This window comes from Typopeltis vanoorti, chromosome 12, assembly GCF_054136105.1.
Source record: "Typopeltis vanoorti isolate ZY-2024b chromosome 12, IOZ_Tvanoo_1.0, whole genome shotgun sequence".
NCBI classification, from domain to species: Eukaryota; Metazoa; Arthropoda; class Arachnida; order Uropygi; family Thelyphonidae; genus Typopeltis; species Typopeltis vanoorti.
In genome coordinates, this window is record NC_143560.1 from 126,253,733 (window position 1) to 126,270,070 (window position 16,338).

General features: G+C 36.7%; 1 protein-coding gene across 4 annotated transcripts in view; it reads right to left on the reverse strand.

The window, feature by feature from the left end:
* LOC150101214 (rho GTPase-activating protein 45-like) overlaps positions 1-16,338 on the reverse strand; it is a 519,012-nt gene that overhangs the window by 17,231 nt on the left and 485,443 nt on the right. For all 4 annotated transcript variants that reach the window (XM_090401286.1, XM_090401287.1, XM_090401288.1 and 1 more), the window contains one exon: positions 12,296-13,060. In XM_090401286.1, coding sequence (XP_090257412.1) covers positions 12,296-13,060 — 765 coding nt within the window. The remainder of the gene's footprint in view (positions 1-12,295; positions 13,061-16,338) is intronic.

The window sequence follows — 16,338 nt, forward strand, 5'->3', positions numbered from 1 at the left end:
TTTTTTTTTTTTTTTTATGTACGAAAAACTACAATTATGTTTATATTTCTTAAAAAAATAGATGTTTTTGTAAACCTTTGGTCCCAATTAACTAATATTTTGTATGTTGTTTATTATTTTAACGGTATAATAGAACACAGAAACTAAGTAAATAATTAATTTATTAACTTGATGCTGATATTTCGCTGGTATTATAACCAGCATCTTCAGAGCACAAAAACACTGTTTGTCACAATACGCGAGACTAAAACAACATGGTGTACTTAAACAAAATTGTAGCAGCAACACAAAGACTAGAGTCCTGATTTTGGCACCCTCTATCTGAAGAAAAAAAAAAAAAAAACGCTATCATATATTAATAGAGTCCTAGAAAAGTGCTAGTTTTTTTCATAATATGACTGTCTCCCAGATCTTCGGCAAGTTGATACAGCCATATTTGTTGAGATTTGGAGTGTGTTTTAGGGCTTCTGTCACCTCTAAGAACAATTTCTCTGATTTATATGGGTTTCTGTGTAGTACTTGTGTTTTTCCAGTTGATCCTGTGTGCAGGGGTATCCAGAGCATGGTCTGCTAGGCCCGACTTCCCATAATGATAATTCCGGACGTATCGTTTATGTTCGCTGATGCGGATATTCACAGTTCTTCCTGTTTGACCGTAGTAGGCTTGATTGCATGAGCAGGGTACTTGGTAGACTCCTGGATGTGATAAAGGAGGAATGCTGTCCTTGGGTGAGCGGATGAGGGTGGCTAATTTGCTACATGGTCTGAATGTAGTGCGTAGTTTATGTTTATTGAGAATTCTTGAGATCTTTTCGGATGTGCCTTTAATGTAAGGGATGGTGACTGTTTTGTTGTGGTTCTCTGTGGTGGATGGTGGGAGGGGTTTCTTAGGAGTGTTTAGTATTTTGTTTATTTTTTGTGGATTGTAGCCGTTGGCCAAGAAGGTGTGGCGTAAGTGAGTCAGTTCAGCAGTAAGAGCCTTGTCATTTGAACAGATTGCTCTCGCTCTATGGGTTAGCGTTTTTAATATGCCATATTGTTGAGAAGGATGATGGTCAATACAGCCACTCTCAAACCAACACTTTGGCTACGCTATGTTGATGATGTGCTTGCTATTTGGCCACATGGCCCTGAGACATTGAAAACATTCTTAGCACATTTAAATAGCCAACATCCAAAAATCCACTTTACTATGGAACTGGAAGCCAACAACTGTCTGCCCTTCCTGGATACACTCATCACACGTCTCCCAGATGGTTCCTTATCATTTTCAGTTTTCAGAAAACCCACACATACAGGCAGATACTTACACAAACAATCACACCATCATCCTTCTCAACAATATGGCATATTAAAAACGCTAACCCATAGAGCGAGAGCAATCTGTTCAAATGACAAGGCTCTTACTGCTGAACTGACTCACTTATGCCACACCTTCTTGGCCAACGGCTACAATCCACAAAAAATAAACAAAATACTAAACACTCCTAAGAAACCCCTCCCACCATCCACCACAGAGAACCACAACAAAACAGTCACCATCCCTTACATTAAAGGCACATCCGAAAAGATCTCAAGAATTCTCAATAAACATAAACTACGCACTACATTCAGACCATGTAGCAAATTAGCCACCCTCATCTGCTCACCCAAGGACAGCATTCCTCCTTTATCACATCCAGGAGTCTACCAAGTACCCTGCTCATGCAATCAAGCCTACTACGGTCAAACAGGAAGAACTGTGAATATCTGCATCAGCGAACATAAACGATACGTCCGGAATTATCATTATGGGAAGTCGGGCCTAGCAGACCATGCTCTGGATACCCCTGCACACAGGATCAACTGGAAAAACACAAAAGTACTACACAGAAACCCATATAAATCAGAGAGATTGTTCTTAGAGGCGACAGACGCCCTAAAACACTCCAAATCTCAACAAATATGGCTGTATCAACTTGCCGAAGATCTGGGAGACAGTCATATTAAGAAAAAACTAGCACTTTTCTAGGACTCTATTAATATATGATAGCGGTTTTTTTTTTTTTTTTCCCTTCAGATAGAGGGTGCCAAAATCAGGACTCTAGTCTGTGTTGCTGCTACAATTTTGTTTAAGTACACCATGTTGTTTTAGTCTCGCGTATTGTGACAAACAGTGTTTTTGTGCTCTGAAGATGCTGGTTATAATACCAGCGAAATATCAGCATCAAGTTAATAAATTAATTATTTACTTAGTTTGTGTTCTATTATACCATTAAAATAATAAACAACACGTTCGACGAACACATAAGTCTGTCCACACGTTTAATATTTTGTATGTTTGTATATATAAATTAAAAGCAAAATTATACCCCGAGTTGTGCGAATTCGACTTACGTGCTTTTTGTTGGTCCCACCTACCACATAACTTTGGGGTATGACTGTATATAGAAATTTAAGAACAGTGCTAATAAAGCAGGAACTTTCATTTTATACTGGAGGGGCTGCAACCCTTATGGACGAGCTGCCACTGACAGACTTAGAAACTAGCATTTAACAATGCAATAGATGAAAGAATTTGAAAGGTTGGTGGTGGTGGTGCATGGGAGATACTTAAGAAAAACTTGACAGCAATGATAGATTGTATACCTTGAGTGAAATAGATAGTGATTTGGAGTCAAATGAATGGCTAGACAAATTAAACAGGAACTATAGATGAAAAAGAGATTATTAAAGACCATAAAGAGAGAGGCAAACAGTTGCATGAGGAATATAAAGCTCTGGTTAGTATAGTAAGAAAAGACAAATTAAAAGATTAGCAGTGCAATGCAAGGAGTTTTTTTTTGCTCTGACCATTAGGAGGAAAATGACTGCAAATGGATTACCTTGCTGGATGGAGACAGGTAACCAATGTAGATGATATAGTTGGGATAATATCCATCCTGGTAAAGCAGGCGTTATTTTTAGAGGGCTAAGAAGTAGTGAAGTGTTAGAAGTGAATGAAGAGGATATTCTAGATGCAGAGTGCGTTAAATACAGGACTATGGAATTTCACGTTGTGTTTTAAGAGAACGTGCTGTCCGTGGAACTGACTGGGTTTAATGGATGTCTTGCAATGGGAGAAGTTCCTGGAGAGTGAAAAGAAGGTAAGATAGTGATATTGCATAAAGGTGGCAATAGAATGGAGGTATTCAACCATAAGCCAGTTTGTGTTTCTTCCGTAGTTAAGATTTTGGAGAAATTGCTATGAACTTGTATACAGAATTGGATAGATGAGGGCATTGTTATTTACACAGGTCAGCATACATTTGTTAAGGGGGCATGCTTGTTTTTAGTAATCTGGTTACCTTTTACAACAGAATAACAAGAACAGTGGATGAGAGTAAGGCATACATACAATGTCTTTTTTGCACAGCGTTCCACATATTGGAAATAGATTTCAGGTTAGTGGATTGGTAACTGTGCTTTCTGAGATATATCATAGAGTTGTATATGGGAAAGGCGTATTGGGGAGTAAGAAGATAGAGCTCCACTGGATTCAGTACCGGGACCATTATTGTTCAGTCTTTGTCAGTGATATTGTTGTCATAGGATTATAGTGAGATATTCAGTTGTTTGCAGATGATATGAAGCATAAAAGGTGGGCAAACAAATAGGGATATTAGTTTAATGCAACTAAATGTGAAATTTGGGATCACATATGGCATGCTTCATGCATCCTTTGTGGAGTTATATTGGAATATTGGAAGAAGGGGAGGGAGCAAGGGATCTTAAGGTGGTTATAGATAGAAATTTGAATTCAGAGGACATGTTGCAAATGGAATGAAGACATCTCATTGAAGTTCTGCAGTATTCAGGAGGACATTGACCATGAGTGATAAGTTGTGCTCGCATTATTTAAAGGTTTGATCAGAATATACCTGGATTTCATAGGGAATGAAGTAACAGAAAAAGATAACGAAACTGCACAATGGTTATGAGGATAGATTGAAGACATGGGGAGTGGTAGAAGCATGGAATGTTTTGCCTGAGAGGGTGGTGAAAGTGTAAACGGTGGATGAGTTTAAGGAGCAGTACTGTGCTGACCTCCCACAAAGAGTCTTGTGCCTACATGGACGTCAGGAAAATAATAATATAACATATGGAAGTGCTCTGGCACAGTTTAACATTAGAGTTTAAAAACAAAAAATAGGTTTTGTGGAGATGAGTCTAAAAACAACTGTGATTAGATTCTAATACTAACATCTAAAATTTAAATAGTTCTTTTTCTACATTTGAATTATCAAGAGCTATTTCTGAGTTGCCACATATACATGCCTAAATGTTCTCTTTTGTCACAGCATTGAAAAATATATCTTCAAGACGAGCAATATAATTTTTTTTCTTCTTTTGACTGCAGTATTGTTGCTTTTTACAGAGTAACAGTGGAATTAATTTTCAATTGATTAAAACTACATTATACAATTTATACAAAAGTTTAAAACTTGTCATTGCAGAATATAAAGGCATTTTTCTTACAAGCAGAGATCCATACGTTACATGGTATTAATAAGTAGAAACAAGGATTACAATACACTGCAACTGCAAAGTACAGTTATACCTCAGCTAATGAGTGACCATGCTAACGAATTTTTCTTTGCTGTTTTTCGGACTCGGCTAACGAATGTTTTAGTGGATGTGGTCGCTAACATAAAATGTCAGGCCATTCCAGGAGCTTATCTTTTCCATCCTTATGTGTGTGACAAAGAAATGAGCTGACCACATCACATAGGGGAGACCCACCAACCCGATTGGGTTGTTTACGTTTGAGACAGAGAGAAGTGAGACGCCTCATACCAGTGTCAGTATGGTGCATGTTCCGTGTGGCTGTGAATGTGAGAGATAAGTGTGATAGCATTTATTCTTTATTTAGAAAATTCTACTATGGGGGATTAATTTATAATTGGTAAATTCTATTCTTATCTAATTAAATAAATAATACGCTATATGTCATATTTCTTTTATATTTTTCAGAAAAAAATTTTTCTTGACAATGGGTCCAAAAAAAGTAAGCGACAAACCCAAGGGAAGCAGAAAGTTGCTCACAATTGAGCAAAAGAAAGAAATAATTTCAACGAGTCAGAATTGTGGATTTAGCAGTCAAGCATGGCATAGCATCATCAATAGCTACAATTTTGAAGGAAGAGGAGATTAAGGCAGCTTGTGTGAAGACCTTGGCCTCTCAATCCCAAAATTAGTTCTGTGAATGAAGAAATGGAAAAGCTTCTGATGATCTGGATAAATGAGCATCAAATGGCTGGTGACACTATGACTCAAGAGATGATCTGCAGCAAAGCCAGAATGATTTATGAAAATTTGAAGAAAAATGTGGCAGGACACAGTACAGCAGAGGATGGTTTAAGAAGTTCAAGAGAAGGTCAGGGATCCATAGTGTAATTAGACATGGAGAAGAAGCCAGTGCAAATAAAGAGGAGGCTGAGAAGTTTGTTAGAGAATTTCAGGAGTGGATTATCATTTATGGATGCAAGCCAGAACAAGTGTTTAATTGTGACAAAACTGGGTTGTTCTGGAAGCAAATGCCCAAAAGAAGAGAAGTGTATGCCAGGGTACAAACTTATGAAATATAGAATAACTCTTTTATTTTGCGCTAATGCAAATGGTGATCTCAAAATTAAACCAATGTTGGTCTACCACTCTGAGACACCAAAAATTTTCAAGGAGAATGTTTGCAAGCCCATGCTTAGTGTTTAATGGAAGTCAAACACCAAGGCATGGGTAACAAGAAGCATATTCACAGAGTGGACCGTGGAGGTGTTTGGGCCCACGATGAAAAAGCGGTGGATGCTTCTCTGGCGCATCCACCTGGCTTGGAAGAAGATTTGGAGGCAGAATTTAATTTCACCGATAAAATTTCTTCCTGCAAACACCACATCTATTTTGCAACCCATGGACCAACAGGTCATATCAAACTTTAAGAAATTGTATACAAAACACATGTTCCAAGGATGTTTTGATGCAACTTAGTTTACCAGTCTGACTCTGAGGGAATTCTGGGAGGATCATTATCATATCCTTCATGCTATTCAAGTCATTGCCATGGCATGAAGTGTTAGTTAGGACACTTAATGCTGCCCGGAAAAAGTTATGGCCAAGATTGCTAGATGAGATGCTGCGATTGTAGATAAGATAGTCTCTTTGGGCAAAGCATTACATTTGGAGGTAAATGAAGATGTAGAAGAATTAGTTGAACACTCAGAAGATCTTGAAGATTTGAAAAAGCAACTGAATCAGGAAAGAGCTCATCAGAGGAGGACAGCAATAAAAAAGGAAGAATGCCAACAGGTGACATTAAAAAAAAATGCTGCACTACTGGGAAGAGTTTCAGTCTTTGGCTACAAAGTGGCATCCCAACAAAGCTGAAATGAACAGACTTTGTACCTTGGTTAAAGACAAGTGTCTAAATCACTTTAAAAACATTCTGAAAAAAAAAAAGAGAAGTTCAATCAACTTTGGACAGATTTTTGATTTCTCCTTTAGCAAAGAGACAGAGGCCAGCTACTGAAGAAGAGGAAACTTACCTTGAATAAACTTTGAAAATTTGGAAGAAGAATAGTAAAAACGTTGTGTACATATTTTCAGTTTAATAAAGTGTAAAGATCGTCAGTTTTTCATTCTCCTTCATCTAATTGGGTAGCTGTTCATCTCAGCCTTTGAGTTTTTGCCCTTTTATAAAACTTATCTTTAAATAGCAGGCAGCATCCAGAACGAATGAAACGATTTTCTGTAGAAACCTACGGGAAATTACGTTTCGGCTAACGAATGTGATTCCAGAACGAATTATCTTTGTTAGCCAAGGTATCACTGTACCTGTCTACTAATAAAAAAAAAAAATATGCATACAATAGCAAACAAATTAATCTCAGCAAGCTGAATTTTGATAAAGGTTTGATCAGAATACACCTGGATTTCATGCTAGAGATCTGTTCACTGGAATTTGAAGGGAATGAAGTAACAAAAATAATAACAGAACTGTACAATGGTTTTAATTCACTATTTTGATTGAGTGCTGTCTGTTTTAACTGTCTCTATGATGTTTATTTATAGTGTAATAAAATGGATACATCTCAAAGAAAGTTCAAAAATCTGTACTTTTTCTCAGCATGCATCCATGACTCAAAGACAAATTGCCAAAGAGAGTGGTGTTGGTTTAGGTACTGTTAATGCAATTTTAAAGACAGAGGTACCTTTTTCTTCTGACAGAAAAGAAAAAGGAAAACTACACTTACTCACGGTTCCTTTACTAGTTAGGAAAAGCAAAATGAATCTAAGATTGTCTACTGTAGACTTAAATAGACTTGGCAGCTAGTGGTATTAATATTTCTGACATGACAGTCGATCAAAGATTGTTGGAAGCAGGGAGGACTGCCCATAGACCAAAAAAGTGTACAAAGATTGGACTATTAAGAAGTGGAAGAAGGTCATATTCTCAGATGAGAGCCATTTCTTTGTCTAAGGAGAATAAGTTTTCCTTGGCTTGTTTTACACATGATGGTCCAGGATTCATGCCACACTTCAAAAAAGTGAAGGAGTTCCTTAAAAATTGCTTCAGTGGCCAGGTAACTCTTCTCACATGAACTCAATAGAAAATCTGTGGACGATAGTGAAAAAGAGATTGGAAAATTAAATTGTGATATGAAGGATAAAGCCAGTGTAGCTCAGTGGAATTGGCGTTTGCCTCCCTTGCCTCCCTCTACCCTTGGTCGGTCAAAATTAGACTTAAGTTCAAGTCTAGTCGCCGACTGGAGAAACTTTTTCTAAGCATATTTTCGACTGGTTCCTGAGTTAGTAAATCTCTGGCACGAGCAAGTGGGTTTTTTCTCCTGGAAACACAGGTTTTTCTTCCCGTAAATTCAATAAAATCAACTGCAGTACCCATATTATTTCAGACAATAACATATTCTGTTAGGGTTAGGTACCAAGAGATGGCAGCACTTATTTGCCAGCCTCTTCATTGGTAGCTGCCTATAATTAGTGATAGACATGGGCCAGCTATCACTGATTGGCTACTAGTGGAGATTGAACTGCCCACTCAGTCTCCAAAAGCTAGATAGGGTATTGAAAATTTTATTTTAAGGTGAGACACCTTTTGGCAACTCGTATAGGTAAATATGATTTCTCCATTACTTCCTCCTTAGTATCACCACCTCTGGGTCTGGATCCCACTGACGAGACCTCAATAAAGGTCGAAACCGGTCTGGGTAGTGGCTCTTCCCTTAATGCATAGCATTATACGTGTCTGCAAGGAGATGTGCTTTGCATTATGGGAGATACTAAGACAAGTATGAGAGTTTGGTCCACCTTTACCACAAGTTGCCTCAGTCCTGAAGATTCATCATCAAATTCCTGCCATGTACTACCCTCAAGGGGTGTACAGGATATGATAGTACTACATAAAAAATTTACATTATTACTAACTTCCTATCTACAATTTTCCTCCAAATCAGTCTGTTACTTGTCAAGACTCCAACATTATCAGATCTTATATTTCTATCATCTAAGGCACTCTGTACACTATCAATCCACTTATCTCTGGGTTGTTTTCCTGCCAACCTGGCAGAGAACACTTGTTTTGCTAATCTTTCTTCGCCCATTCTATTTAAGTGACCATACCACCTTAGATTAGCTCTGCTAATGCATTCCTCGATGGTGACAATGTCAAGTTCTTTCCTAATATCCTCGGTTTTAATATGATATTGCCATTGATGCCATCTGTTCACACCTATAATCTTTCTCAGGACTCTCATGGTCTCTAGTCTTTGGTCAAGTGTTTTACTTCTGACCCAGCTCTCAGATCCATAAGTTGAAACTGGTTTGAACACTGTCTTGTATACAGCTAATTTACTGTTCCGACTAATTTTTCTCTTATTCCATATGAATTTATTCAGTTGACTTCCTGCCATACCAGCTTTGTTGATTCTGTTGTCTATTTCCATATTTAATTTACCATCTTCACTAAAAATCGTGCCTAAGTAGCTGAAATGTTTTACTTGTTCCACAGGTTCTCTGTTCACAACGCAATTGACATTTTCAACGATTCTGCCTATTTTCATTGTCTTTGTCTTTTTATTGCTGACCTTCATACCATATCTATTACAACAGTTATTCAATTTAGTCAGGGAATATTGCAAACTTGTAGCGGATTTATTTAGAAGTATAACATCGTCTGCATAAATCAAAGAGCTGACATTAACATCTCCAATTTTGATATCATGTTTAATGCCACTTTCCTTCATAATGTGATCCATATAGATAATGAACATCCTTGTCTCACACCAGATTTAACATTGAACCATCTTACTGTACTTGCTTCAATTCTAACTGCTGACTTGTAACTCAAATAAAGACTAAGTATTGCTTGATATAATGTCCCACGGACACCATATAACTGTAGCATATTGAATAGCTTCTCACTTGGTACCTTGTCATATGCCTTTTCCAGATCGACAAAACTTAAATATAGATCTTTGTTATATTCCCATGCTTTCTCAACTATTTGTTGTAAAGTGAAGATCTGATCCTGACAGCTCTATTTGGCCTGAATCCAGCTTGTTCAAGTTTTTCTTCCACAATTCTTCTCAACTGTTTCTCAAGTATACTTGCATTGATCTTGCCAGGAACACTCAGTAGGGAAATACCTCTGTAATTCTCATTCAGTTCTATTTCCCTTTTTATATATGGGTACTATGAGAGCTCTATGCCAATCATCGGGAATTCGTCCTTCTGAACTATGCAGTGCAGCCACCGTAAGACTTTTATACCACCATACCTCAGCATTTCTGGTCGAATATCATCTACTCCTGCTGCCTTTCCACATTTCAAGCCTTAGATGGCTTTTTTTCTACTTCAAGTATGGATATGTGTTCCTGACTGTATGCCTGTTGAGTGTTTTTATCACTGTGTGATCACTGCTTGTTGTTTCATTTAGCAATTTTTCGAAGTAATTACTCCATACTTCAAGGATATCCTTTTTTCCCATTTTCATGTCACCTTTATCAACCTCTAACTGCTTTTACAGCACTCTTTCCTCCATTTCTAACTTTCTTCAACAACCTCCAGAATATTTTGCTACCTTCTTGATATTTATTTTCTATGTTCTTGCCAAAGTCCTCCCATGAACTTTTGTTTAGCTATCTTACATTTGTCTCTGTATTCTCTAAGAGCACAAGCTGACACTTATTTGCCAGCAACTTTTGATATGCTTTTTTCTTTTTCTTCACTGCCCATGTCCACCATGGAGTTCTGATTTTTTTTATCTTTGCAGACAACCTCCCCAGATGCCTCTCTGGCTGAATCAGTCAGTGTTTTCTTCTAGGCTTGCCACTGAATCTCCAAGGTTTGGTTGCTGTTCTCAGACTCATTTTTTCTTGAATAATGTTTGTATAATTTAGTCTACAGTTCACATCTGAGAGCTGCTCAACTTTTATTCGCTTTAAAACTTTCTTATGTATTATTCTTTTCAATACGAAATTCAATTTTATCCTGCTCAAGACTAAATAGTGATCACTTCCAATTTCAAATCCTCTGTACACTCTGGTGTCCTGCACCAGGGAGAAAACATCACTAGCAACAATAACATAGTCAATGAGACTTTTCTTATTCCTAGCCTCTTCTCTCCATGTGAATTTGTGCACATTTTTATGTTGGAACATGTTAGTAACAACCAGTCCGTGTCCTGAGCAGAAATCCAACAGGTATTTGCCATTATTATTAGATTTGCTCTTTTCTCCAAATTTTCCCAAAATATTTTAGTATGTCTGACAATCATTTCCTACTCTGCTATTTAGATCCCCAACAAGGGCCAACTTTTCCTCTTTCATTGTGTCAGTGGCTTTCTCTAAAGCATCAAAAAATTCTTCCACTTCTACCTTTAGTAGAACCTTCTGTGGGACCATAGTCACAAATAAGCCTCATTGTCCAGTTCCCCATTCTCATATTTGACCACATTACTCTACTTGAGACTGCCTGCCATTCAAGAAGATTAGCCTCGTATTTAGTGTTGAATACTATGGCTACTCCTTCTTTTCCTTGATTGTTATTACCTGAATATAACATTTTGTATTTATTGCTCAGAAAGATCTCACCAGTTTTTGTCTTTTTTGTTTCAGTCAATCTGGTATTTATCTAATTCCTCAGCTAGCTCCATTTCTTTGCCATTCAGGCTTCTTATGTTGATAGTACCGATCTTTAACTCTGATGTTGAGTTGGGATGTGTTTTCAGAAAATACTTCAGAAGCAAACTTTGTTTGCTTACACTTCGATAAAGGGTTAAACTAAATTTATTATTCTGGATAGGGTATAAAGGTGTTAGCTTATTTATTTTTTTTTTACAAAGGATCACTTAATACAATTCATTATAAAAGTATATGGTTTCAAGATGCAGAAATAAAAAAAAAGTGTTTTATGTTGGCAGAGTCCATGCCTAAGAGAATTAATTAACTTATTTAGGAACAGAGGAGATCATAAATGTGTTGGAATTATTAAAGTTGGAATTTAATTTTTGTACTTAAGTTTTCTTTAAAATGTAAATGTTTGGATTAATTTGTTTTCTACTGTATAACAGTTTTACATTCTGAGGAAATTAATCCTGAAAATTATTAAAGAAAGATATTATTCTATAATGCCAAAATGAAACTTTATGGCTGTTTCTTTAATAATTACTATTATGCACTGACCCAGAGTTCATTCATGAAAAATACAATACCCAGAATTGGATTTCTTTGGTAGTATTAATGAGGGTTTTATGATCTCTGAAGATAAAGGTTCTCAAAGCTTTTTCAAAAGCACTAATAAAAGGTAACTACACGTACGTGGACAGTGCTAGCTAAGGCAACTCCAATGCCAAGGACTGTATTCTCATAAGCTCTCTGGTCAAATTTTTGAAACTTTCTACATATTTAAGTTTCTACAATATCCTCTATTTCTATTTAATTGTCCCCCCTCCTCTCCTGGCACGCACTCATGCATAAGTCCATTTTTGTGCAAAACAAGTAAATCTTCTCGTTTCAAGATTTACTTAAAACAATGCCAAACTTACCTACTTATGTTTCATTTTATTCTTGCACTTGGTAACCATGAGTGTCCACCTTGAACTCTGATACCCAAATAAAGAAAAAATGTTTAACATATCAGTTTTTAAGAATCCATACAGTAGTTGTACTGAAAAATGCTTTACTGCCCTGTTCCCCCCCCCCCTTCAACTTTGAAAAAAATAAATAAAAATAAAAGTTTTAATCATGATTAATATAAACTTAAGTACCTGACAGCTCTAGCTCTTTTGAGATTTCTAGTCTCTCTTTTTCACTGTCATGTGGAGCCAGGTCTGACTGAATTCCTGAAGTTTTCTTGGAAGAATTCTGAATGTCATCATTAGTTTTAGTTAGCCAAATATTTGAGTCAGCCATGCTGCTACTCTGAATGGTGTAATTAGGTTCTGAAGTAGATGGTATTTCAAAAAATTGTCTCCTGAGTTCTGCAGATGTTCGTCCAACAGCAGTTTGCATTTTTTGACCACTAAATGTCAAAACAGCTGATGTGCACAAACTACTCTGTTCTATTAAATTAATGCCCTGTTGACTAGTTTCACCTGTAGGACTAGTAGAGGATGCAGATGATACTCCAGATGATTCAGATAGTGATGAAATTACAGCTTTCTTTTCCTCAGTACTATGGACAGAACTTTCATTCATGAGATTGACATGCAAAGCATTTTTTCTTGGAGGGGGTACTGGAGGTATAACTTCTCTTCGAATTAAATCACTACCATGAACTGAAGAATCATCATCTGTTGTTCTAGTCTGACAGCTACTTTGACTAGCTTCTGATATAGCAGGTGAAGAAGAAAGAGATGCTTGAGATTCCTGCATTTTTGTTACTGATTGCTGAATGTACTTTTCCATATGTTTTACACTTTGCATATTAAATAAAGAATGTGATAATAAAGGAGACTTTTGAGAATCATCTGGTAAACTGATTTCAAGATTTTCGTCATCAGATATGATGCTAGAGGACCCCATTAGATCATCTACAAAAGGAGATAAAAGAATAATTTAATAAAATGCTCAAAAATAAAGATGAATACAGTATATACATACTATAAATATTCATTAAGTCAGATTTCTATATAGAAACTTTAGCAAGCTGTCTGAAAATATATTTTGATGAATCTGTATCTGTGCTTAGTGCAAAAAACTCATAAGTTAGTTACTGGATAATATAGGATATTTTTTTAAAATAAAGCAACAGGAGTTTGAGTTCATGCAAAAAATAGTAGTGCCTAAAAGAAGAGAGGCAGATGAGTGAAATGCACTGTTCAGTTTTTATTTAAGCATGGTGTGGAGAGGGAAGGGGGGGGTTGAGGCAAAAAGAAGAGGAAATTTCACAGGTCATATATATATAAAGGTGTAATTTCTGCAAAATTCTTCAGGAAGGAAAGATACACAGTAGTGGATAAACGAAGAGGAATAATAATTATAGGAAGAAGAATGACCAAGTTCACAGTTTGGCTGTGGTGACTAGTTGCTGTTTGTGTGTAGATGTTAAAAAGAGAGAAAAGGGATAGGGAGGAGATCATTAACTTGTTTGACTTTTCTCTCTCTCTTGGAACTGGTGTTTACAACAGCACCTTATGAAATGTGAGGTTAGCACCTCATATTAAGGTGGCTTGGGATTTACAAAAGTAGTTCAGAGAATATGAATAACTACAATAAAGAGCCAAGAGGCTATTTTTTTTTCTTTCTGGCGACAATAAATCCTTCATTATTTCAAAACTGAATAAGAAACTCGAAGATCGAAATCTAAGAGTTTAATGACGAAGAACTTCCGCCAGGTCCAAGCGTAAGTCAACATCTGGTAGTACAACACTAGGGGGGGGGGGGGGGCAACTCGGAGCAAAGGTGGAGCAAGTTTTGATCACTGTCCTTAATATTTTCTCATAATGTAAAACGCAGCTCCTAGAAGATGTATTACTGTTTTACATTATGAGGGAGGGTCACTACCCAGACTGGTTTCGACATTTGAGGTCTCATCGGTGTGTAGGTAGACCTGGATTATTAAGGACAGTGATCGAAACTTGCTCCACCTTTGCTCCGAGTTGCCCTAGTGTTGTACTACCAGGTGTTGACTTACGCTTGGACTTGCTGGAAGTTGTTTGGCATGAAACACTTAGATTTTGAGTTTCTTATTCGGCTTTGAAATAATGAAAGATTTATTATCCCCTTAACTTAATTTACATCTCCGAAAAAAGAAAAAAAATCCTCTTGGCTCTTTATTTTAGTAATAATATATGGGTACACCTTTCTGGCAATTCGTATAGTAAAGTATGTAAGTTCGTTTCACTTAAACCTTGGTATTTTCCAGGTCTACCTACTCACTGATGAGACTTCAATAAAGGTCGAAACCGGTCGGGGTAGTGACCTTCCCTCATAATGTAAAACAGTAATACATCTCCTAGGAGCTGCATTTTACATTATGAGAAAATATTAAGGACAGTGATCGAAATTTGCTCACCTTTGCTCTGAGTTACCCTAGTGTTGTACTACCAGGTGTTGACTTACGCTTGGACTCTCCAGAAGTTCTTCGGCATGAAACTCTTAGATTTTGATCTTCGAGTTTCTTATTAGGCTTTGAAATAATGAAGAATTTATTATCTCCTTAGCTTAATATGAATAACTGCTTACCCTCTACATCAGAGCTAAAAAAGTTTTGTGAAGAAGCAAAATCTGTCCTCACAGAATTATCAAAGAATAATTCTTGCTGTGTAATCTTGTCAGCATTCTGTGATTGAGGTAACCAAAAGGATTGAGGTAACCAAACTACCCTTTTTTTCACTGGAGGCTAGTAGGAAGATCAGTCTTTAAGGACTCAGTTTGTTTATGAAATGAGGCACATGTGGTGGTGCTATAGATATATAAATGGAAGATTTCAATGAAAACTCCTATTCTTATTGCAATACCACATGTCACAAAAAACAACACTTGGGTATCCTGCATTAACGTACAGTTGGATGAGATAAATTATCACTAAATATACTACAAAAGAGCAGCCAAACTGAAAACTCGATTAAAAAAAAATGTCTTATGTAAAGTAAACCTTGTATTTTTTTTTGTTTGTTTGTTTAAATATGATATTATGGGTATGGCAGTGAAGACCACGTTGTTGGGCGATTTGAATTTGTGGGATTTTGTGCAGTGTGTTTGAGATGTGTTCATCACAAAAATTAAAGGATGTGTGGAAGGAAATTGAAACTAGAGAGAGAGAGTTTATTAAATGTTCCCAAAGTGAGTGCCTATTAGGTGATAAGAATGGAGCAAATGCTAGTAAAGTCGACAGATTGATGGTAGGATGGAAAACATCAGAATTAATGTCAAACATGCTGTGGTGGAAATATAGGAGAACAAAATGGACATAAAGAAATAGCATGCTTGAATGTTATCCTTCACAGAACAAAGTGTGAAACTGAAAAATTGCAGAAGCAGCAAGAGATTAGCAGGGCTGAGAAGAAGAAGCAGGTGGTCTGAAGTAGTAATAAACACAAGTTAAGGAGAAACTTATGTATGGAGACTCAATGATCAGGAGAGTGCTTAATGAAGGTGTAACAAAATCTTGTTTCCCTGGTGCAAAAATTCATATAGTAGTCACGCCATTGGGATGCAAAAAGGTGAAATAATTGTCTTGGTTGGTACAAATGATTTGAAAGACAAAATAGTCTATGAGGGAGGATGTAAAGGAGTTGTTATAAGAAGCAAAAACTGAAGAGCAAGAAGGTGGAAATTGTAAATCTCCTGCCACACTATGACTGAGACAAACTGAGGAGGAAGATGTTGGTAGCAAATGAATTAATAAGTAGGTTGTGTAGAAGCAATGATGTAAGATCTGTGGTCTAGATGCAGTCCATCAGCATTATATGAAAGAAAGATTTGTATAATGCTGATGGACTGCATCTAAATAAGGTTTGGAATTAGGTTTCAAGACAGCTTTGTTCACTGAGCATGCTGAGGTGCAAATTCATGAAAACTTAAGCAATTAGGGTGGATGCAGGTGAGTTTGTGTGAAGGCACTCATGAAACAAGTGAGTGTGAGAATGACCAAGTGCAGAATCTATCTCTCAAGCAAAAATATTGAATAGGGTAATCAATTCAGGAAGTAAAGGTGAATTATTTCTGTCATAAGATCAAAACAGGTATCTGGATCTGAAGAATGAAAATAGCAGTCTGACAATGGAAAGAAGGGGTAAAAGTCATGCAAATCCTCCCTCTTTGCACTGTTTTCGTGCACATGAATGGCTGAATGAATGAAGTTTCA